The following is a 23,198-nucleotide window of genomic DNA, read 5'->3' on the forward strand; positions in this document are numbered from 1 at the left end:
TAGACGCAAAACTATCGAGTGGATGGGATTGTAATGTGTACCAGACCATTACAGTCTCCATCCATGTTGCAAGGAAATATGAAATAATATGGACATTTCATTTCATTGAAATTAATAAACAGTTGACGTTTCAGGACAAGACCCTTCCTCAGGACTCACTGATGTAGGTCCTAATGAAGGGTCAGCCTGAAATGCCAACTCTTTATTTATTTGCATAGATGCTGTCTGATTTGCTGACTTCCTCCAGCATTTTGTGTGTATGCTTGAGATTTCCAGCTTCTGCAAAATCTCTTGTACTTAGCAGATATATTTTCACCTTTACACCCCATACAGATAATATTTTACCTCAGAATTTAATTTATTAATGGTTTCTCGTAATAATCCTTCACTGAGTTGTGTTCTGCGAGTCAGAACTTCTGTGTGCTTGCATGAGTATCTCCAGCTAACATCAACCACCTGAAAGGATAAGTGGAACATTATGACAAATTTCATTCAACAACTGATCAAAAGCTTTAGTTTTATTTAGGGTATTAAGCAGAAAGGAGATCTGAAGTTTCCATTCTATTTTAAACAACATGGATGGATGAAGCTCCAAAGTTAGAAGTAGTAAAGTAATTGAGAGACAGTAACACAGGAGTTCTGAGCAGTTCAAGATTGAGGTGGGTTGGGAGACGAGGCTAAGGAGGGATTTAAGCACACACAAAAAAAAACAAAACTGAAGATTTCCTATGTTGCTCAATTAGCAGCTGAAGAAAATATGATTAAGGGTGTAAAGAATTTATATGAAAGAAAACCGAACGGAGATACCTGTGTTAGATACAATCATACTTAAAAGGCATTTAGACATGCACTTGCACAGGTAAGGCGGAGCAGGATACAGTCCTAAAGTGGGAAAATGGAATTCATGCAGATGAACAAAAAGATTGGCATGGGCACGGTGGGCCTTTTCTATGCTGTATGACTATGACCATTACCAGAATCTTAGCTGCACATGTCATACAAACAATAGGAGTAGCAAAGGAGCCCACAGATTGCTAAAATTGTGTCAAATCTCTGAAAAGAACTCTCAACTAAAATTCAGAAGCATTACTGATACTTGCATGATATAGCACCTTTGCTGATCACTGCCTTTTGCATTGGATCTGTACTTTTTCACTAATGTATTCTGACTATAGTGATCACCAACATCAAGTGCAACTACACCAACTGGCCCCTATTCAAATCATAAAGAAAAAGCATTAATATTTATGGAGAACCATTAGCTCCAAGCTTCCTTTCAATCCCTGCACCATTGTCACTTAACATGAATCCTGAAATGTTCATTAACACTACTGTGAGAGGGCTTCATCAATACAAAGAACTCTTGTCATCTAGGGAAGACCATTAGTAATTCCTAGGTGAACCAAAGGTAGAAAAGAAAGACAGCTTTGGCAGCTTCACTCGCAATGAGAAGAAATATATTAGACAACTGAAAGGTTTTCAAGTCCCTTGTAGTCTTGCAAAGTGAATTTGACAACTTAACTTAAATCAATGACAAACTTAGAAAAAAACACTTTAAGAGAAAAGGGTTAAAACAACAAAAACTAACTATTCTTTGCAACAAATGTACATTTGGTATTTTATAACATAAAACCTTATTTTTACATAATATATTTAATAAGTACTTATTTACTTTAATTAATACATATATTTAATTACAATTAATTAAATATTAATCAAATCAATTTATATTTACATAATAAATTATTCTTACAATTTAATGGGATTCATTGTATGTTTTGATATACTGCACACATGAAAAAGCTAATCTTTAATATTAACTATAAAATATATTAATTATAACAAAAATTTAATGAAATCAAGACTTCAACAGTCTTAATAATTAACAATCTTAATAATTTTAACTATTACACTGGCTGCTAACTCCACAGTACTGTTCTTTAGAATCTGCATTTAATCATGATGCAGAAACTTTAACATGATTGTTAACCAAACAGAATGACACAATTGTAAATTTTACCTCATCCTTTGAAAATGCAAAAATGTAAGACAACTTCTTTCCCCATCCAATTTCATAGAGGAGTGGTTTGTCACAGACATTTTCACAGGGATCACAGTGCAACCACCTTTTCTGGGAGACCGAATAAACCTCTGTCCACACATGATCTGTAAAGATAACCAAGCTCAGTTCCCTTAATTAAAGCTGGCCTTCTGATTACACCAGCAACAGTTAAATGAACTCCGTAAAAATACCTGGGCTTAAGTTCTGAAAGCTGATCCTGAATACAAACAACCTGATCTTATTTAATTAAGAGTTAACTACGTCAACCTGTATTATAATTTAAACAAAGTAACTATTAAGCAATTGTTTATTACGATAAGAATTTCTTCATTATAAACACTCAGTGGCCACTTTATTGGGTACACTTGTTCATTAATGCAAATATTTAATCAGCCAATCATGTGCCATTAAAACACGCAGACATGGCCAAGAGGTACAGTTGTTCAGATTAAATAGGGAAAAAATATGATGCAAGTGACTTTGACTGTGGAATGATTGTTGGTGTTAGATGAGTATCTCAGAAATTGCTGATCACCTAGGATTTTCACACACCACAGTCTCTAGAATTTACAGAGAATAGTGTGAAAAAATGAAAGGCATCCAGTGAGCAGCAGCTTTGTTGGCAGAAATGCCTTGTTAATGAGAGAGGTCAGAGGAGAATGGCCAGACAGGTTCAAGCTGACAGGAAGGCAACAGTAACTCAAATAACCATGCGTTTATAAGAGCAACTCTGAATACCCAACTTGAACCTTGACGTGAATGGACTACAGCACAGAAGACCATGAACATATACTCAGTGACCACTTTATTAGGTACAGGAGGTATCTGATGTCAGGAAGTACAAGTAAATAGCCTGAAAGGTCAGTAGAATGAGCTCTTAAGTAATAAACAACCAAGTAGATGAATTAACTTTTCAAGTTAAACAGATTGCCATTCATCAGTTACACAAGAGGTGAAACAACAGCTCCACACACAAAATGCTCCGTCTCGGCCCGAAACGTTGACAGCGCTTCTTCCTATAGATGCTGCCTGGCCTGCTGTGTTCCACCAGCATTTTGTGTGTGTTGTTGTATGAATTTCCAGCATCTGCAGATTTCCTCGTGTTTGCTCTTTAAACAACAGCTCGGTGGCTTTTCTATTGGAATTAGCTACCTCTGAGTTGACATTCACAATGGCAAAGTGGGAAATTAATTTTAACGTGCTCTGCTGCAGAACAATGAAAATAATTATATTGCACAATCAACTTCTCCACCAATATCTTGCTTTTGGGGAAGGAACCGTTGGATCTGGCGAGACTGATCCAGAGGTTTTTCAGAAATCATGAATGAGGCAGAAAACTTGCTGATTACAGATGTTTCATTAAATGATGCATGGACAAACAAAAATAAGTTGTGGCCATCTCATACTCAAGACTAGAGATGACATTCTAGTGATAACAGTTATCCTACTAAACAGCCAGATTCAAGTGGAAGGCAACTGCTGCAGAAAAACTGAGAAACTTCTAGAAAATACTGAACTATTACATGCATATATGTGATCACATAAACATTATAAGCAAGCATAGGTAAATTAAATTACAAGGAAAATACAAGAAAAAAATAGCAATCCTATATTCTAATCCAACACAACAGATTTTTTACCCCCCCACTTTCTAACTATATGTACCACATAGTTGACTATGCTCCTATACCAGGCATAGACAAACTACGGCCCGGGGGCCATATGCGGCCCGTTAAGCTTTTTAATCCGGCCCGCAGAACTTGATGAAATTATATTAATAAACCTTGTTAACGTTTTTTCCCCGCAATTCTGGCGTTTTCCCAATAGATGATGCACACTATATACATTTGTGGTGACCCATTTCCTGGCACATCCGAACCGGCTCACAATTAGCCAGCGTTCCGGCTAAGGGAGATAGCCTGCGGGGATTTGTGAGCACAGAGCTTTGGAGCCTCTGCGCCATGGGGGGCAGGTTGAGGGAGGCTTAAAAGTGAGGCTGGGGATTTCGAATAAAGTTTTTCCTTCGACTGCAATTACCGACTCCGTGTCGTAATTTAACGCTGCATGTAGCACACCGCTACACATTGACCTTTGTTGAGGTGCAGCGTATTACTCCACATTTGTGCTTTACTCTTTGTTCGGCTCGTCCTATTTGTGTGAACAGGCGTTCAGCGTCATGAACATCAACAAAGCCAGCCACAGATCCAAGTTAACTGACCAACACCTCAGATCCATCCTGAGAATCGCCACAACAAAACTAAATCCAGACTTTGATGCGCTGGCTAAAAAGGGAGACCAACAACACTGTTCCCACTGAAATTAAAAATAAGTTTCTTCGTTGTGTTATGTAAAAAATGCATTTGAAAATATTTTTTTCAATAAGCCTTACATGTTACATGTCATTTCTGTTAAGTGATGGACATGAGTAATGCGCAGGTGCACGTACGTTCTCAAAATAAAAAATGCGCTCCAGATCAAATAACGCGCTCCGCATACTGGCGCGCTGTCATTGTTCTGTACTTGTGCTGGTCGTTGTTGAGTTTTGGCACAGGGGACAATTGAATAAGAAGGAGCAGGACAAGTAGACCTGCATCTCCTACCGTTTTTGAAATAAAGACAGGCAGGAGGAGAGTGATGATGATAATATCTTGAAGGATAACAGAATTTTCAGTGCTTTAAAATAATAACTGTTACTATTAAAAAAAGCTGTATTTTATTCATTTAATTTTCAGTGTTTTAAAAGTCATTTCAATAAATAGCTAAATACCATGGGACTTCAAAGACAGATATTTTGCTGTAATGCATTTGTTCATTTTCAATTGAAATTAAAGCACATGTTTTCTACATATCTCATGATATTTTATTTTCTCTTATGAGGTGTATTACCAAAACACTCCGTCCATCTGCTCCTGGTCCGGCCCCCCTGTCAAATTTTAGAACCCTTTGTGGCCCACAAGTCAAAACGTTTGCCAACCCCTGTCCTACACCATCAGCCATAACCAACAAATGCTTATGTTCCCCCCCCATATCCCAACTTCCAAAAGAACATTGGATTAAAAGCATCAGAATCCAACAGTAACAAAAGTTATTACCTGTTGTACACCAGACAAATCTTGCTTCAAATCCCAGGGCTCTACAGCAAAGTGTGAAGCAGTTGGCCCATTCTCCACACCGCCCTCTTCTGGTTTCCAGTAATTTTTCTGGATGGTTATACCTGCGTAGTTCACAGAATGAACATCAATAGACAATAGATGCAGAAGTAGACCATTCGGCCTCTCGAGTCTGCACCACCATTCTGAGATCATGGCTGATCATTCACTATCAATACCCCAGTCCCTGCCTTGACCCCATATCCCTTGATTCCCCTATCCATCAGATATCTATCTAGCTCCTTCTTGAAAGCATCCAGAGAATTGGCCTCCACAACTCTCTGGGAGAAGAAGTTTTTCCTCAACTCTGTTTTAAATAACTGACCTCTTATTCTCAATCCATGCCCTCTGGTACTAGACTCTCCCAACATCTGGAACATATTTCCTGCCTCAATCCTATCAAATCCTTTAATTATCTTAGACGTTTCAATCAGATCAGATCCCCTCTCAATCTCCTCAATTCCAGTGTGTACAAGCCCAATCTCTCCAATCTCTCTGCGTAAGATAGCCCTGCCATCCCAGGAATCAACCTAGTGAATCTATGCTGCACTTCTTCAATTGCCAGAATGTCCTTCCTTAAACCTGGAGACCAAAACTGTACACAATATTCCAGGTGTGGTCTCACCAGGGCCCTGTACAAATGCAAAAGGACATCCTTGCTCTTGTATTCAATTCCCCTTGTAACAAAGGCCAACATTCCATTTGCCCTCTTCACTGCCTGTTGCACTTGCTCATTCACCTTCATTGATTGATGAACTAGGACTCCTAGGTCTCTTTGCATTTCTCCCTTACCTAACTCGACACCATTCAGACAATACTCTGCCCTCTTGTTCCTGCTTCCAAAGTGGATAACTTCACATTTATTCACATTGAATGACATCTGCCAAGTATCTGCCCACTCACCCAGCCTATCCAAGTCTCCCTGTATTCTCCTAACGTCCTCTTCGCATGTCACACTGCCACCCAGTTTAGTATCGTCAGCAAACTTGCTGATATAGTTTTCAATGCTCTCATCTATATCGTTGACATAAATCGTAAAGAGCTGTGGTCCCAATAGAGCCCTGTGGTACCCCACTAGTCACCTCCAGCCAGTCCGAGAAACACCCATTCACTGCTACCCTTTGCTTTCTATCTGCCAACCAGTTTTCTATCCATGTTGAAACCTTGCCCCCAATGCCATGAGCTCTGATTTTACTCACCAATCTCCTATGTGGCACCTTATCGAATGCCTTCTGAAAATCTAGGTACACTACATCCACTGGCTTACCCACGTCTAACATCCTTGTTACACCCTCAAAAAACTTAGTCAAGCATGATTTGCCCTTGGTAAATCCATGCTGGCTCGGCCTAATCCTATTACTGCCATCAAGATATGCCACTATTTCGTCCTTAATAATGGACTCAAGCAACTTCCCCACGACTGACGTTAGCCTAACAGAATTGTTAGGCTAACAATTTCAGTACACTGCCAAATGGATGTAAAGAAAGATACAAAAGGTAAACTACTTTGCAATTTCCATTCCATACAGACAGACCAGAAGCAATGGATATGCAAAAGCAGCACAGGTTGACTATGTAATTATTCAGCTATTACTTCAAGAAATTGCTTATATAGTGGTGCTAGAAAGTTTGTGAACCCTGCTGAATTTTATTTCTGCATAGATATACCTTAATAAACTTGCAATATTGAATCATTTTCCTCAATAAATTAACAAGTATATTTTTGTGTTATTTATTTAATTGGGCTCTCTTTATCTAGTTTAAGGATTTAAGTTGAAGATCTGATCACATTTAGGTCATATTTATGCAGAAATAGGGAAAATTCTACAAGGTTCACAAACTTTCTAGAAGCACTGTAAATGGGCATCAGGGCATGTTAGTGTGACAGTATTACAGCTCGGGGCATTCTGGAGTTCCAAGTTCAAAACTGGTGCTGCCGTAAGCAAGTCTGTATGCTTCTTCCTATGTGCACAATGGTTTCCTCCATGTGCTCTAGTTTCCTCACACAGTCCAAAGATGTACCGAAATTGACCTATGATTAGGCTAAGGTCAAATCAGTGGGTTGCTGGGTGCCATAGCTCAAAGGGCCGGAAAGGCCTCTTCCATGCAGTATCTCTAATTAATCAATCAATCAATCAATAAATAAATCTGCCCAATATTTTGTCAAAATTAGACAATTTTGCCCTGAACCTCTATTCAGACAGAAGAGAAATAGAATTGACTTTTTTCCCCCAGTTGTCAGTTTCTTCAACAATGAACTTATCCACCCCAGTCAAAGTATCCTCCCTCTACCCTAAACCTTAAGTTGTGATCCTACCACTTAGGCATGCCATATATTCCTTTTGATCATTACTGATGATTGCGACTTCACACTTCTGGGTCCCAAGTTCTACAATTCATTGCTAGTAGCAAGCTATCTTCTTTTTGGTTCCTTGTTAAAACCTGCATCATGACCAAGATTTTAGCAGTAGTCTCTCCAGCATCGAGGACAATGTCAAAAGGTGGCATCCATCATTAAGGACCACCATCACCCAGGATGTGCCCTCTTCTTATTACTGTCATCAGGGGAAGGTACAGGAGCCTGAAGACACACACACACACAACTTTTTAGGAACAGCTTCTTTCCCCTCTTTGTTGTATTAAATTTTGTAACATACTGGATGAATGTCTGAACAGTTTAAAATGACAGTTTAACTCTTTGTGAGCGCACTAAGGAATTCATGAGAATAATTTACATTCATTCACAAATTAAGAAATCACAGTATATAATATGAGAAGAGTAGACACAAAAAAAACAGTAACAAACACTGCAGGTTTGTTAATGTCAATTGTTTACTGATAGCAACTGGATTCTTTTTCAATGTCTGTTAAATTGACTTGATGGATTATTTTTCTTTGGATTCAAGCTTATCACTTATTAGCAATTTTAATTACTAATCCCTCTTCCTATCTTTTCTTTCAGTTTGTCCTGACAAAGGGTTTCGGCCCGAAATGTCAACAGCGCTTCTTCCTATAGATGCTGTCTGGCCTGCTGCATTCCTCCAGCATTTTGTGTGTGTTGCTTGAATTTGCACCTGCAGATTTCCTTATGTTTGTGTTAATAATTTTAATGTTCTTTTGTAACTAAAGGAATGTTAAATCCAAAACTTTAGCGGACTGATGGATAAGGAGTGACCATTCGAGTGTCTAAATGATTTATAAGGATACACTGTGTTAATGAACACGTGTTGTTTGAATGAAAGAAACCAGCTGAGTTAATGGCACGAGAACAACAAAACAAAGAGCTTGTCTGTATCTGTGTGTCTCTCTACACTTGTGAAACTCATATTTATTCGGGTACCTTTCTCTTGGTTCCTTGGAATTTGCCTAGTAGACTGAGGAATCATGATTGGTGCCTAGAACCAGGGTGATTTCATGAGTGAGTTGAAATTCAGAGTTCCCCAACAACAGCAACAATCAAGTGCTGACTGAGAATCATCAGCCCTGAAATCTTTGTGAAAATCTTTGTGACTTACTTTGTGCTTTCTATTTTCATTATAATAAATTAGGGTTAAGACAAGACACCTTATTCTGGTACATCATCTTATTACTACAATCAAATAGTAATCAACTCAGCCCATTAAACACTCCAACATCAGATTTCTGAAAGGACAATGAACCCATGTACACTACCTCACTATTTTTCTGCTCTCTTTTTGCACTACTAAATTAAATTTTTTATACAGTATATATTTTTAACCTTAGCAGAAAGACTTTAGATGCTTATAATATAATTCAAGAAGTTGTACTGCTTTAGTATCTATAAAGCATTTGTTTCTGAGGAAAAGATGCACAGTCTTTTAAAAATAAAACAGCTATTATTGTTTTACTTCTAAGGGATTCATGAGAATAATTTACATTCATTCACAAATTAAGAAATCACGGTACATAATATGAGAAGAGTAGACACAGAAAAACAGTTAACCTAAGATATCAGTATCCCTCTGTAGGTAAAGAGATAATGTGTAAACTTCAAATGGAAACCAGATGTAAACTAGTTGTTTAAGAAACAAATTAATGTTTAAGAATGAATAAGAAATGTACTCCTGCTGAAAACTTGAGTGGCTGGAAATTAGTTTTAAGAAACTTTAGGCTAGTTTGAACATCAAATACTCAACTGTAACAGTATATCAGTATTGGTTTATTATTGTCACATGCACCAAGATAGTGTCTTGCACACTCTTTATACATATCAAATAGTTATACAAAGTATTGAGCTAGAATAATGTAAAATAACAATGCAGAATAATGTGTAAAAGCTACTGAAAAAGTGCTGTGCAGATAAATGATAAGATGCAAGATCATAACAAGGTAGATAGTGATACCAAGGCTCCAGCTTATTGTACAATAGGTCAGTTCAAGTGTCCGATAACAGTGGAATAGAAGCTGTCTTTGAGCCTGGTGGTACATGCATTCAGGCTTTTCTTTCTTCTGCAACACACACAAAATGCTGGAGGAACTCAGCAGGTCAGGCAGCATCCATGAAGAGGAATAAACGGTTGACATTTCAGGATTTGATGGGCAAGTGAGAAGAGAAAATGTCCAGGATGGGTTGGGTCTTTGGTTATGCTGTCTGCTTTACTGAAGCAGTGAGAAGTATATACAAAGTACATAGAGGGGAAGCTTGTTCCTAATGTGCTGAGCTGTGCTCTCTACATTCTGTTATTGCTTTTCTCTGTATTATCTCTATGTACTTATGCTTAGAATGATTTGACCAGAAGGAATATAAAACAAAGTTTTTCCACTGTAACTTGGTACATGACAATAATACATCAATTATAATATCATAATTTTTATCATCCTCAAGCCAAAGAAAAGAGAATTATGTAGGACAATTGTTTTAATGCAAGTGGTCATATTACATAAGAGCATTGTATGTCATGGTCCTACATACCTTGGAAATCTATTGCTGGTGTGACATTTATGACAAAGATGATTTTCAACTCTTCCAGCACCCCATCTTTGATCTTCACTGGATGATGGAAGTGAACCAGATGATTCTGTTCTTCCTCCACATGTGCTACAGGGAAGACAGTCTACCCACTGGAAAAAATCTTCTTTAAACCACCGTAGGAGCTCCAACAACAGGAAGTCTTCCTGGTTTACTGTTGTCCCTTTTGGAGGAAAAGAAAGAACTTGCATTCATGACCTCAAGATGCACAAGTATTACTACAGATGTTCAGTACGAGGGACAGCATTCTAACTTGTAGCTTTACTGTCTGGTATAGCACAGAATCAGTAAAAGCTGCAAAATGTTGTAAACTCAGCCTGCTCCATCATGGGCACTAGCCTCACCTCATCAGCATCCAGGACACCTTCAAAAGGTGGCATCCATGATTAAGGACCCCCTATCACCCAGGACATGCCCTCTTCTCATTGCTACCACCAAGGAGATGGTACAAGAGCCTAAAGAGGTACACCCAATGTTTAAGGAACAGTTTCTATCCCTCCACCATCAAGACTTCTAAATTAACAATTAACCCATGGGTACCTCTTCAGTATTTTCCCACTCTTTTTATACTACTTACTTTTATTATTATGTATTGCAATGTAGTGCTGCTGCAAAGCAACAATTTCACGACATATACTAGTGATATTAAACCTGATTTTGATTCTGGGTTGAGGGTAAAAGATGAAATGCTTAAGGGAAACATGAGTGGGAATGTCTTCACTCAGACTGCGTTGCGAGCGTGAAATGAGCTGCACAGAAGTGGTGGGTGCAGGTTTGATTTCAAAATTTAAGTGAAGTTTGGATAGTACGTGGATGGGAGGGGTACGGAGGGTTATGGTCCAGATGCCAGTTGATGATACTAGGCACAATAATATTTTGCTATGAATTAGATGGGCCAAAGGGGTCCCGTTTCTGTGCTGTAGAATGCTATGACTGAAGCACCTAAACTTGAGTTGGCAAGATCCAATTTTGTAGAAGCAGGTATTCTAATTCTTCCTTGTAGCCCAAGGGATGCACAGTATGGTGGATCTGCCTCTGCAACAGATCCCAGTTACAAGTGACATTCCCTTGCAATTTACTCCTTACTTAACATTTTGGAAAATCATGGGCCCAGATTCATGACTTTGCAATCCAACCTGCAGTATGGCAGCAGAAGAACACAACAGAGGCATAAATAGATCATCTGATCCTCTTGAACTTGTCCTGTCATCGAGACCAGGACTGATCTCAACTTGGACTGTCACTCAGAATCCTCATTGGAAACACCCATCTCAGATTTAAATGACAGCCTCTATAGTTCTTTGAGGTTGAGAGTAGTGGTCTGGACTCGCCTCTACTTGACTACTCATGATTTATCAATCTTCTTGACTCCATGCTTTCTTTTTCTCTTCAGGGCATTCAAAACATTTAAAATGACAAAGGAAACATTAATTGTGTGTGTGTGTGTCTCTCTCTCCCTCCCTCCATTCCCCCCTCCCCCCGCCCCACCACACAGGGGCTGACCATTTCCAGCATCTTCTGTTTTTATTTCGTATTTCCCACTTATGCATTTTTTGGTACTTAGGTTCCATTTCTTAATCAATCAAATTTATATCTTTAAATAAATGTCATACCTGGATCCAGTTTTGTAGCACTTAATAACTTCTCATTAGCTCTTTTTCTCAGTTCTTGGACAGGAATACAGACCAAGGCTTTTTGCTGAAGTCTGGGATCCTCATACATCAAGACCTCCTGAAAGTGCGTTTTTAAAGTTGCCAAAAGATTCCTTGCAGAATTCTTAGAAATCAAAACAAAAATTTGAGAACATTTATGATGCTGCAAATCAATTCAAAAACACAAATTCTATAAAACTTTGCAGGTTCTCAAGTGAATTTTAGAGCAATTAACGTTCACATCATAAAACTAATATACAGTAACTATATAATAATTATAATATATTATATAATAAAATAAATAATATATAAAAACTTAAAATATTACTAAAACTATGAATATTTGAATAACTAATTAAAGTGTTTTAAAATGTTCAATTGGCCCCAGTACCCCACCCCAAATTTTTTTTGCTGAAGACAGACTTCTAGGTTTACACTGCCCTTTGTATGATCCACTTCACGACAACACCACTTGACTTTCCAACCACCAATTATGCTATTATTTTCCTACCTCACTATGATATTTACTCACAAAACAAGTAAGGGAGCTCTCAGCAAGTCAAGGCACTGGAGAAATATTTAACAGAAGGTAGACAGTTGCAAACCTCAAATAAAACTTCCTATAAAGACCAGTATTTGTGTATTGCTTTTACACTCTTTTAACCATAATGGGATACTCTCAGTTATCAGTTCTTGGATGAATAAAAAACACCAATATTTGAACTCACTTACTATGTATGGATTGTAGACAGGAACATAAAATCACAATAGAAACTGAAACAGCCTGTTTTTAAAAAGTTGAATTTAAAAAATTACAGGAAATCATAAACTCAAAAGATTCTGCAAATGGTGGAAATCCAAAGCAACACACTCAAAATGCTAGAGGATCTCAGTAGGTCAGGTAGCAACTACGGACAGCAATGAACAGCTGATGCTTTGGACTAAGACCTAATAAAGGGTTTCTGCCCAAAACGTCTTCTAATTATTCCTGCAAGTAGACTGTTTTAATGTTTCTAACTATACTAAGATCAAATCAGATCAGAAATTTATGCCACCAAAGGGTAAAAGACAATGTAATCTGTGAAGGCATAGGGAATCATTAATATTACCTTCCACATGCGCTTAATTGCGCAAACTTCTTCTCCAAAAGTTGCTGTCAAATGTACAGGGTGATGATAACTGATACCAACAGTTTCACTGAGTCTAAACTACAAAATACATGGCATCTAGACTATACTTTTGTAACAAACAACTAACACACAAGACAGAGGAACAGAATTAGGCCATTCAACCCATCAAGGCTACTCTGATTTATTGTTGATATACTTTCCCTCAACCCCATTTTCCTGTGTTCTCCCCATGACCTTTGATACCTTTACTAATCAAGAACATTATCAACCTCTGCTTTAAATAACACACCACATTCACCGTACCTCACCAGCTGTTTTCCTCAAGAGAACTACCCTGTCACATTTTTGCCTAGTCCACTTCTGGATGCCCAGGCCACCCAAGGGAACACTGTTTCCAAGACCAATCACTTACCCCATTAAAATCTGATTAAAACATCTTACATGGTAACTGGCCCAAATACCTGAATTGGAGGTTGCCTAGGTGTTCTATTGAAAAATGGCAATGCACGGAAGGAGGTTCCAGGCACACTTGGCTGAACAGAAGTTGAAACCGGTGTTGATACTGGGTCTGGTTTCTTAGCAGCTGTTCTTCGACTCCTTTCAGCAGCAATTAGATCTCTTACTCTTTGCAGCTTTTGTACTGAACCATTTTTAGGAAATACAAGATGTGTTTCCTCCTGTGGATTTCAAATCAATGAAACTATTAGTACAATTCTAATAGTCATATAAGAAGGGATCACTTGTAGCTCACAATTAATGCATCCTCACATCAGTCATTACACCCAGATTTCGTGCAGTATACGAAAACTAGAGCAAACGGTCAGGTCATTGGCTGCAGTCATTACTGGGGGAAGGGGAGAAATACAAGCTGGCAGGTGATAGGTGAGGATAGGAAATAGGATAAAAAGATTTGCAAAACATGCCTTGAATTACATAGACAATGACAGTTGCCTAGAATATGTTGCCAGTGGAAGCAGATAGGTTTGGAATATTTAAGAGGATTTTAGACAGGCACATACAGAAGCCAGGAATGGAGAGATCTGACCATACAGACTATGTGCAAGTAGGTTCATTTGTTTAAACTAGCATCTTGATTGACCCACTATGTTTGAACCAGAGGACTCGGTCCTGTGTTGTATTGTTCTACATTCTATGAGAACAAAGTATTCATTATAATCCAGATATGGCCACCAACACCTCATACAAATGTAGCATAATGTACTAGTATAGTATTTTGGTATTCAATTCCCAAGTAATAAACAATAAAATTCCATTAGGTCCTCTAATTCTGCACTCAAAGGAGGGTACATCTACAGAGGGTAGAACTCTCTTATAAGAAATATGCAATCACTCTCTATGGGCTTATACTAGACTCCTGTAATAGCAATTTGGACATCAATGAACAGATATGCAAACAGATTAGGTAAAAGTGAAAGAACAACAGTGCTCTAGTGGGTGACCTCAACTTCTCTAATATGACAGTACCTTCATACTAGCTTTCTAAGAATCAACACCAAAACACCAAAATCCCTCTGCATTTTATTATTTTTTCTGTTAACATGGACAATCATTTATTTTCCTGCATTATATTCCACTTGTCAAGTCATTAAGACGATACAGGTAGCAAACAAATTGTAAATTACTGTATTAATCAAACCGTTTCTTAGATACGATCACTTCATTATGATAGTCTATAACTTCCCTTTTGGAGTTGAGCCTTTGAAGGGCCTGGACGACCTGGCATTTTTGCAAAGAGAAGTGCAGACTCGAAGGTGCAGGACGGATGTGGCATTGCACGCACAGTGCGTATCGAGGAGACAGGATCCAGGCACAAAAGAGGGGAATGTGCCGATGTTTGGTCATTGCTGGAGTGCATTTCGAGGAGATTCAATGTGGCAAAGTCGAAGCAGCAGGCATGAAGGTCGTGGCCGGTATAAGCGAGGGATAGACTGGTTCAGCTCACTGCCCTGTGAGGTTCACTCGTCTCTGGTTGACTCACTGCCCTGTGAGGTTCACTCGTCTCTGGTTGACTCACTGCCCTGTGAGGTTTACTCGTCTCTGGTTGACTCACTGCCCTGTGAGGTTCACTCGTCTCTGGTTGACTCACTGCCCTGTGAGGTTCACTCGTCTCTGGTTGACTCACTGCCCTGTGAGGTTCACTCGTCTCTGTTTGACTCACTGCCCTGTGAGGTTCACTCGTCTCTGGTTGACTCACTGCCCTGTGAGGGTTACTCGTCTCAGGTTCAGCTCACTGCCCTGTGAGCTTCACTCGTCTCTGGTTGACTCACTGCCCTGTGAGTTTCTCTCGTCTCTGGTTGACTCACTGCCCTGTGAGGTTCACTCGTCTCTGGTTGACTCACTGCCCTGTGAGGGTCACTTGTCTCTGGTTGACTCACTGCCTTGTGAGGTTTACTCGTCTCTGGTTGACTCACTGCCCTGTGAGGTTCACTCATCTCTGGTTGACTCACTGCCCTGTGAGGTTTACTCGTCTCTGGTTGACTCACTGCCCTGTGAGGTTCACTCGTCTCTGGTTGACTCACTGCCTTGTGAGGTTTACTCGTCTCTGGTTGACTCACTGCCCTGTGAGGTTCACTCGTCTCTGGTTGACTCACTGCCCTGTGAGGTTCACTCGTCTCTGGTTGACTCACTGCCCTGTGAGGTTTACTCGTCTCTGGTTGACTCACTGCCCTGTGAGGTTCACTCGTCTCTGGTTGACTCACTGCCTTGTGAGGTTTACTCGTCTCTGGTTGACTCACTGCCCTGTGAGGTTCACTCGTCTCTGGTTGACTCACTGCCCTGTGAGGTTCACTCGTCTCTGGTTGACTCACTGCCTTGTGAGGTTTACTCGTCTCTGGTTGACTCACTGCCCTGTGAGGGTCACTCGTCTCTGGTTGACTCACTGCCTTGTGAGGGTTACTCGTCTCTGGTTGACTCACTGCCCTGTGAGGGTCACTCGTCTCTGGTTGACTCACTGCCCTGTGAGGTTCACTCGTCTCTGGTTGACTCACTGCCCTGTGAGGTTTACTCGTCTCTGGTTGACTCACTGCCCTGTGAGGGTTACTCGTCTCTGGTTGACTCACTGCCCTGTGAGGTTCACTCGTCTCTGGTTGACTCACTGCCCTGTGAGGTTCACTCGTCTCTGGTTGACTCACTGCCCTGTGAGGGTTACTCGTCTCCGGTTGACTCACTGCCCTGTGAGGTTCACTCGTCTCTGGTTGACTCACTGCCCTGTGAGGGTTTCTGGTCTCTGGTTGACTCACTGCCCTCTGAGGGTTACTCGTATCTAGTTGACTCACTGCCCTGTGAGTTTCACTCGTCTCTGGTTGACTCACTGCCCTGTGAGTTTCACTCGTCTCTGGTTGACTCACGGCCCTGTGAGGTTTACTCGTCTCTGGTTGACTCACGGCCCAGTGAGGGTTACTCGTCTCTGGTTGAATCACTGCCATGTGAGGGTTACTCGTCTCTGGTTGACTCACTGCCCTGTGAGGTTTACTCGTCTCTGGTTCAGCTCACTGCCCTGTGAGGTTCACTCGTCTCTGGTTGACTCACTGCCCTGTGAGGGTTTCTGGTCTCTGGTTGACTCACTGCCCTGTGAGGTTTACTCGTCTCTTGTTCAGCTCACTGCCCTGTGAGGGTTACTCGTCTCTGGTTGACTCACAGCCCTGTGAGGTTCACTCGTCTCTGGTTGACTCACTGCTCTTTGAGGGTTACTCGTCTCTGGTTGACTCACTGCCCTGTGAGGTTCACTCGTCTCTGGTTGACTCACTGCCATGTGAGGGTTACTCGTCTCCGGTTGACTCACTGCCCTGTGAGGTTCACTCGTCTCTGGTTGACTCACTGCCCTGTGAGGTTCAGTCGTCTCTGGTTGACTCACAGCCCTGTGAGGTTCAGTCGTCTCTGGTTGACTTACTGCCCTGTGAGGTTCACTCGTCTCTGGTTGACTCACTGCCCTGTGAGGTTCACTCGTCTCTGGTTGACTCACTGCCCTGTGAGGTTCACTCGTCTCTGGTTGACTCACTGCCCTGTGAGGGTTACTCGTCTCTGGTTGACTCACTGCCCTGTGAGGTTCACTCGTCTCTGGTTGACTCACTGCCATGTGAAGGTTACTCGTCTCTGCCCTGTGAGCGTTACTCGTCACTGGTTGACTCACTGCCCTGTGAGGTTTACTCGTCTCTGGTTGACTCACTGCCCTGTGAGGTTTACTCGTCTCTGGTTGACTCACTGCCCTGTGAGGGTTACTCGTCTCTGGTTGACTCACTGCCCTGTGAGGTTCACTCGTCTCTGGTTCAGCTCACTGCCCTGTGAGGTTCACTCGTCTCTGGTTGACTCACTGCCCTGTGAGGTTCACTCGTCTCTGGTTGACTCACTGCCCTGTGAGGGTTACTCGTCTCCGGTTGACTCACTGCCCTGTGAGGTTCACTCGTCTCTGGTTGACTCACTGCCCTGTGAGGGTTTCTGGTCTCTGGTTGACTCACTGCCCTCTGAGGGTTACTCGTATCTAGTTGACTCACTGCCCTGTGAGTTTCACTCGTCTCTGGTTGACTCACTGCCCTGTGAGTTTCACTCGTCTCTGGTTGACTCACGGCCCTGTGAGGTTTACTCGTCTCTGGTTGACTCACGGCCCAGTGAGGGTTACTCGTCTCTGGTTGAATCACTGCCATGTGAGGGTTACTCGTCTCTGGTTGACTCACTGCCCTGTGAGGTTCACTCGTCTCTGGTTGACTCACTGCCCTGTGAGGGTTTCTGGTCTCTGGTTGACTCACTGCCCTGTGAGGTTTACTCGTCTCTTGTTCAGCTCACTGCCCTGTGAGGGTTACTCGTCTCTGGTTGACTCACAGCCCTGTGAGGTTCACTCGTCTCTGGTTGACTCACTGCTCTTTGAGGGTTACTCGTCTCTGGTTGACTCACTGCCCTGTGAGGTTCACTCGTCTCTGGTTGACTCACTGCCATGTGAGGGTTACTCGTCTCCGGTTGACTCACTGCCCTGTGAGGTTCACTCGTCTCTGGTTGACTCACTGCCCTGTGAGGTTCAGTCGTCTCTGGTTGACTCACAGCCCTGTGAGGTTCAGTCGTCTCTGGTTGACTTACTGCCCTGTGAGGTTCACTCGTCTCTGGTTGACTCACTGCCCTGTGAGGTTCACTCGTCTCTGGTTGACTCACTGCCATGTGAAGGTTACTCGTATCTGCCCTGTGAGCGTTACTCGTCACTGGTTGACTCACTGCCCTGTGAGGTTTACTCGTCTCTGGTTGACTCACTGCCCTGTGAGGTTTACTCGTCTCTGGTTGACTCACTGCCCTGTGAGGTTCACTCGTCTCTGGTTGACTCACTGCCCTGTGAGGTTCACTCGTCTCTGGTTGACTCACTGCCCTGTGAGGTTCACTCGTCTCTGGTTGACTTACTGCCCTGTGAGGTTCACTCGTCTCTGGTTGACTCACTGCCCTGTGAGGGTTACTCGTATCTGGTTGACTCACTGCCCTGTGAGGTTCACTCGTCTCTGGTTGACTCACTGCCCTGTGAGGTTCACTCGTCTCTGGTTGACTCACTGCCCTGTGAGGTTCACTCGTCACTGGTTGACTCACTGCCCTGTGAGGTTTACTCGTCTCTGGTTCAGCTCACTGCCCTGTGAGGGTTACTCGTTTCTGGTTGACTCACTGCCCTGTCACGGTTACTCGTCTCTGGTTGACTCACTGCCATGTGAAGGTTACTCGTCTCTGCCCTGTGAGCGTTACTCGTCTCTGGTTGACTCACTGCCGTGAGGGTTACTCGTCTCTGGTTGACTCAGTGCTCTTTGAGGGTTACTCGTCTCTGGTTGACTCACTGCTCTGTGAGGTTCACTCGTCTCTGGTTGACTCACTGCCCTGTGAGGGTTACTCGTCTCTGGTTGACTCACTGCCCAGTGGGGTTTACTAGTCTCTGGTTGACTCACTGCCCTGTGAGGGTTACTCGTCTCTGGTTGACTCACTGCCCTGTGAGGTTCACTCGTCTCTGGTTGACTCACTGCCCTGTGAGGGTTACTCGTCTCTGGTTGACTCACTGCCCAGTGGGGTTTACTCGTCTCTGGTTGACTCACTGCCCTGTGAGGTTCACTCGTCTCTGGTTGACTCACTGCCCTGTGAGGTTCACTCGTCTCTGGTTGACTCACTGCCCAGTGGGGTTTACTCGTCTCTGGTTGACTCACTGCCCTGTGAGGTTCACTCGTCTCTGATTGACTCACTGCCCTGTGAGGTTCACTCGTCTCTGGTTGACTCACTGCCCTGTGAGGGTCATGCGTCTCTGGTTGACTCACTGCCCTGTGAGGGTTACTCGTCACTGGTTGACTCACTGCCCTGTGAAGGTTACTCGTCACTGGTTGACTCACTGCCCTGTGAAGGTTACTCGTCTCTGGTTGACTCACTGCCCTGTGAGGGTCACTCGTCTCTGGTTGACTCACTGCCCTGTGAGGGTTACGCGTCTCTGGTTGACTCACTGCCCTGTGAGGTTCACTCGTCACTGGTTGACTCACTGCCCTGTGAAGGTCACTCATCTCTGCTTGACTCACTGCCCTCTGAGGGTTACTCGTCTCTGGTTGACTCACTGCCCTGTGAAGGTTACTCGTCTCTGGTTGACTCACTGCCCTGTGAGGGTCACTCATCTCTGGTTGACTCACTGCCCTGTGAGGTTCACTCGTCTCTGGTTGACTCACTGCCCTGTGAGGGTCTCTGGTCTCTGGTTGACTCACTGCCCTCTGAGGGTTACTCGTATCTAGTTGACTCACTGCCCTGTGAGTTTCACTCGTCTCTGGTTGACTCACTGCCCTGTGAGTTTCACTCGTCTCTGGTTGACTCACGGCCCTGTGAGGTTTACTCGTCTCTGGTTGACTCACGGCCCAGTGAGGGTTACTCGTCTCTGGTTGAATCACTGCCATGTGAGGGTTACTCGTCTCTGGTTGACTCACTGCCCTGTGAGGTTCACTCGTCTCTGGTTGACTCACTGCCCTGTGAGGGTTTCTGGTCTCTGGTTGACTCACTGCCCTGTGAGGTTTACTCGTCTCTTGTTCAGCTCACTGCCCTGTGAGGGTTACTCGTCTCTGGTTGACTCACAGCCCTGTGAGGTTCACTCGTCTCTGGTTGACTCACTGCTCTTTGAGGGTTACTCGTCTCTGGTTGACTCACTGCCCTGTGAGGTTCACTCGTCTCTGGTTGACTCACTGCCATGTGAGGGTTACTCGTCTCCGGTTGACTCACTGCCCTGTGAGGTTCACTCGTCTCTGGTTGACTCACTGCCCTGTGAGGTTCAGTCGTCTCTGGTTGACTCACAGCCCTGTGAGGTTCAGTCGTCTCTGGTTGACTTACTGCCCTGTGAGGTTCACTCGTCTCTGGTTGACTCACTGCCCTGTGAGGTTCACTCGTCTCTGGTTGACTCACTGCCCTGTGAGGTTCACTCGTCTCTGGTTGACTCACTGCCCTGTGAGGTTCACTCGTCTCTGGTTGACTCACTGCCCTGTGAGGTTCACTCGTCTCTGGTTGACTCACTGCCCTGTGAGGGTTACTCGTCTCTGGTTGACTCACTGCCCTGTGAGGTTCACTCGTCTCTGGTTGACTCACTGCCATGTGAAGGTTACTCGTCTCTGCCCTGTGAGCGTTACTCGTCACTGGTTGACTCACTGCCCTGTGAGGTTTACTCGTCTCTGGTTGACTCACTGCCCTGTGAGGTTCACTCGTCTCTGGTTGACTCACTGCCCTGTGAGGTTTACTCGTCTCTGGTTGACTCACTGCCCTGTGAGGTTCACTCGTCTCTGGTTGACTCACTGCCCTGTGAGGTTCACTCGTCTCTGGTTGACTCACTGCCCTGTGAGGTTCACTCGTCTCTGGTTGACTTACTGCCCTGTGAGGTTCACTCGTCTCTGGTTGACTCACTGCCCTGTGAGGGTTACTCGTATCTGGTTGACTCACTGCCCTGTGAGGTTCACTCGTCTCTGGTTGACTCACTGCCCTGTGAGGTTCACTCGTCTCTGGTTGACTCACTGCCCTGTGAGGTTCACTCGTCACTGGTTGACTCACTGCCCTGTGAGGTTTACTCGTCTCTGGTTCAGCTCACTGCCCTGTGAGGGTTACTCGTTTCTGGTTGACTCACTGCCCTGTCACGGTTACTCGTCTCTGGTTGACTCACTGCCATGTGAAGGTTACTCGTCTCTGCCCTGTGAGCGTTACTCGTCTCTGGTTGACTTACTGCCGTGAGGGTTACTCGTCTCTGGTTGACTCAGTGCTCTTTGAGGGTTACTCGTCTCTGGTTGACTCACTGCTCTGTGAGGTTCACTCGTCTCTGGTTGACTCACTGCCCTGTGAGGGTTACTCGTCTCTGGTTGACTCACTGCCCAGTGTGGTTTACTAGTCTCTGGTTGACTCACTGCCCTGTGAGGGTTACTCGTCTCTGGTTGACTCACTGCCCTGTGAGGTTCACTCGTCTCTGGTTGACTCACTGCCCTGTGAGGGTTACTCGTCTCTGGTTGACTCACTGCCCAGTGGGGTTTACTCGTCTCTGATTGACTCACTGCCCTGTGAGGTTCACTCGTCTCTGGTTGACTCACTGCCCTGTGAGGTTCACTCGTCTCTGGTTGACTCACTGCCCAGTGGGGTTTACTCGTCTCTGGTTGACTCACTGCCCTGTGAGGTTCACTCGTCTCTGATTGACTCACTGCCCTGTGAGGTTCACTCGTCTCTGGTTGACTCACTGCCCTGTGAGGGTCATGCGTCTCTGGTTGACTCACTGCCCTGTGAGGGTTACTCGTCACTGGTTGACTCACTGCCCTGTGAAGGTTACTCGTCACTGGTTGACTCACTGCCCTGTGAAGGTTACTCGTCTCTGGTTGACTCACTGCCCTGTGAGGGTCACTCGTCTCTGGTTGACTCACTGCCCTGTGAGGGTTACGCGTCTCTGGTTGACTCACTGCCCTGTGAGGTTCACTCGTCACTGGTTGACTCACTGCCCTGTGAAGGACACTCATCTCTGGTTGACTCACTGCCCTCTGAGGGTTACTCGTCTCTGGTTGACTCACTGCCCTGTGAAGGTTACTCGTCTCTGGTTGACTCACTGCCCTGTGAGGGTCACTCATCTCTGGTTGACTCACTGCCCTGTGAGGTTCACTCGTCTCTGGTTGACTCACTGCCCTGTGAGGGTCTCTGGTCTCTGGTTGACTCACTGCCCTCTGAGGGTTACTCGTATCTAGTTGACTCACTGCCCTGTGAGTTTCACTCGTCTCTGGTTGACTCACTGCCCTGTGAGTTTCACTCGTCTCTGGTTGACTCACGGCCCTGTGAGGTTTACTCGTCTCTGGTTGACTCACGGCCCAGTGAGGGTTACTCGTCTCTGGTTGAATCACTGCCATGTGAGGGTTACTCGTCTCTGGTTGACTCACTGCCCTGTGAGGTTTTCTGGTCTCTGGTTGACTCACTGCCCTGTGAGGGTTTCTGGTCTCTGGTTGACTCACTGCCCTGTGAGGTTTACTCGTCTCTTGTTCAGCTCACTGCCCTGTGAGGGTTACTCGTCTCTGGTTGACTCACAGCCCTGTGAGGTTCACTCGTCTCTGGTTGACTCACTGCTCTTTGAGGGTTACTCGTCTCTGGTTGACTCACTCCCCTGTGAGGTTCACTCGTCTCTGGTTGACTCACTGCCATGTGAGGGTTACTCGTCTCCGGTTGACTCACTGCCCTGTGAGGTTCACTCGTCTCTGGTTGACTCACTGCCCTGTGAGGTTCACTCGTCTCTGGTTGACTCACTGCCCAGTGGGGTTTACTCGTCTCTGGTTGACTCACTGCCCTGTGAGGGTTACTCGTCTCTGGTTGACTCACAGCCCTGTGAGGTTCACTCGTCTCTGGTTGACTCACTGCTCTTTGAGGGTTACTCGTCTCTGGTTGACTCACTCCCCTGTGAGGTTCACTCGTCTCTGGTTGACTCACTGCCATGTGAGGGTTACTCGTCTCCGGTTGACTCACTGCCCTGTGAGGTTCACTCGTCTCTGGTTGACTCACTGCCCTGTGAGGTTCAGTCGTCTCTGGTTGACTCACAGCCCTGTGAGGTTCAGTCGTCTCTGGTTGACTTACTGCCCTGTGAGGTTCACTCGTCTCTGGTTGACTCACTGCCCTGTGAGGTTCACTCGTCTCTGGTTGACTCACTGCCCTGTGAGGTTCACTCGTCTCTGGTTGACTCACTGCCCTGTGAGGGTTACTCGTATCTGG

At 44.1% G+C, this 23,198-nt stretch overlaps 1 protein-coding gene across 1 annotated transcript in view; it reads right to left on the reverse strand.

Annotated features, from left to right (window-relative positions):
* ngly1 (N-glycanase 1) overlaps positions 1-23,198 on the reverse strand; it is a 48,464-nt gene that overhangs the window by 11,050 nt on the left and 14,216 nt on the right. The window contains exons 3-8 of the mRNA XM_059944995.1: positions 13,445-13,660; positions 11,815-11,977; positions 10,145-10,364; positions 5,155-5,276; positions 2,021-2,166; positions 346-456 (exon numbers count right to left, since the gene is read on the reverse strand). Coding sequence (XP_059800978.1) covers positions 346-456; positions 2,021-2,166; positions 5,155-5,276; positions 10,145-10,364; positions 11,815-11,977; positions 13,445-13,660 — 978 coding nt within the window. The remainder of the gene's footprint in view (positions 1-345; positions 457-2,020; positions 2,167-5,154; positions 5,277-10,144; positions 10,365-11,814; positions 11,978-13,444; positions 13,661-23,198) is intronic.

This window comes from Hypanus sabinus, chromosome 20 (assembly GCF_030144855.1).
Source record: "Hypanus sabinus isolate sHypSab1 chromosome 20, sHypSab1.hap1, whole genome shotgun sequence".
NCBI classification, from domain to species: domain Eukaryota; kingdom Metazoa; phylum Chordata; class Chondrichthyes; order Myliobatiformes; family Dasyatidae; genus Hypanus; species Hypanus sabinus.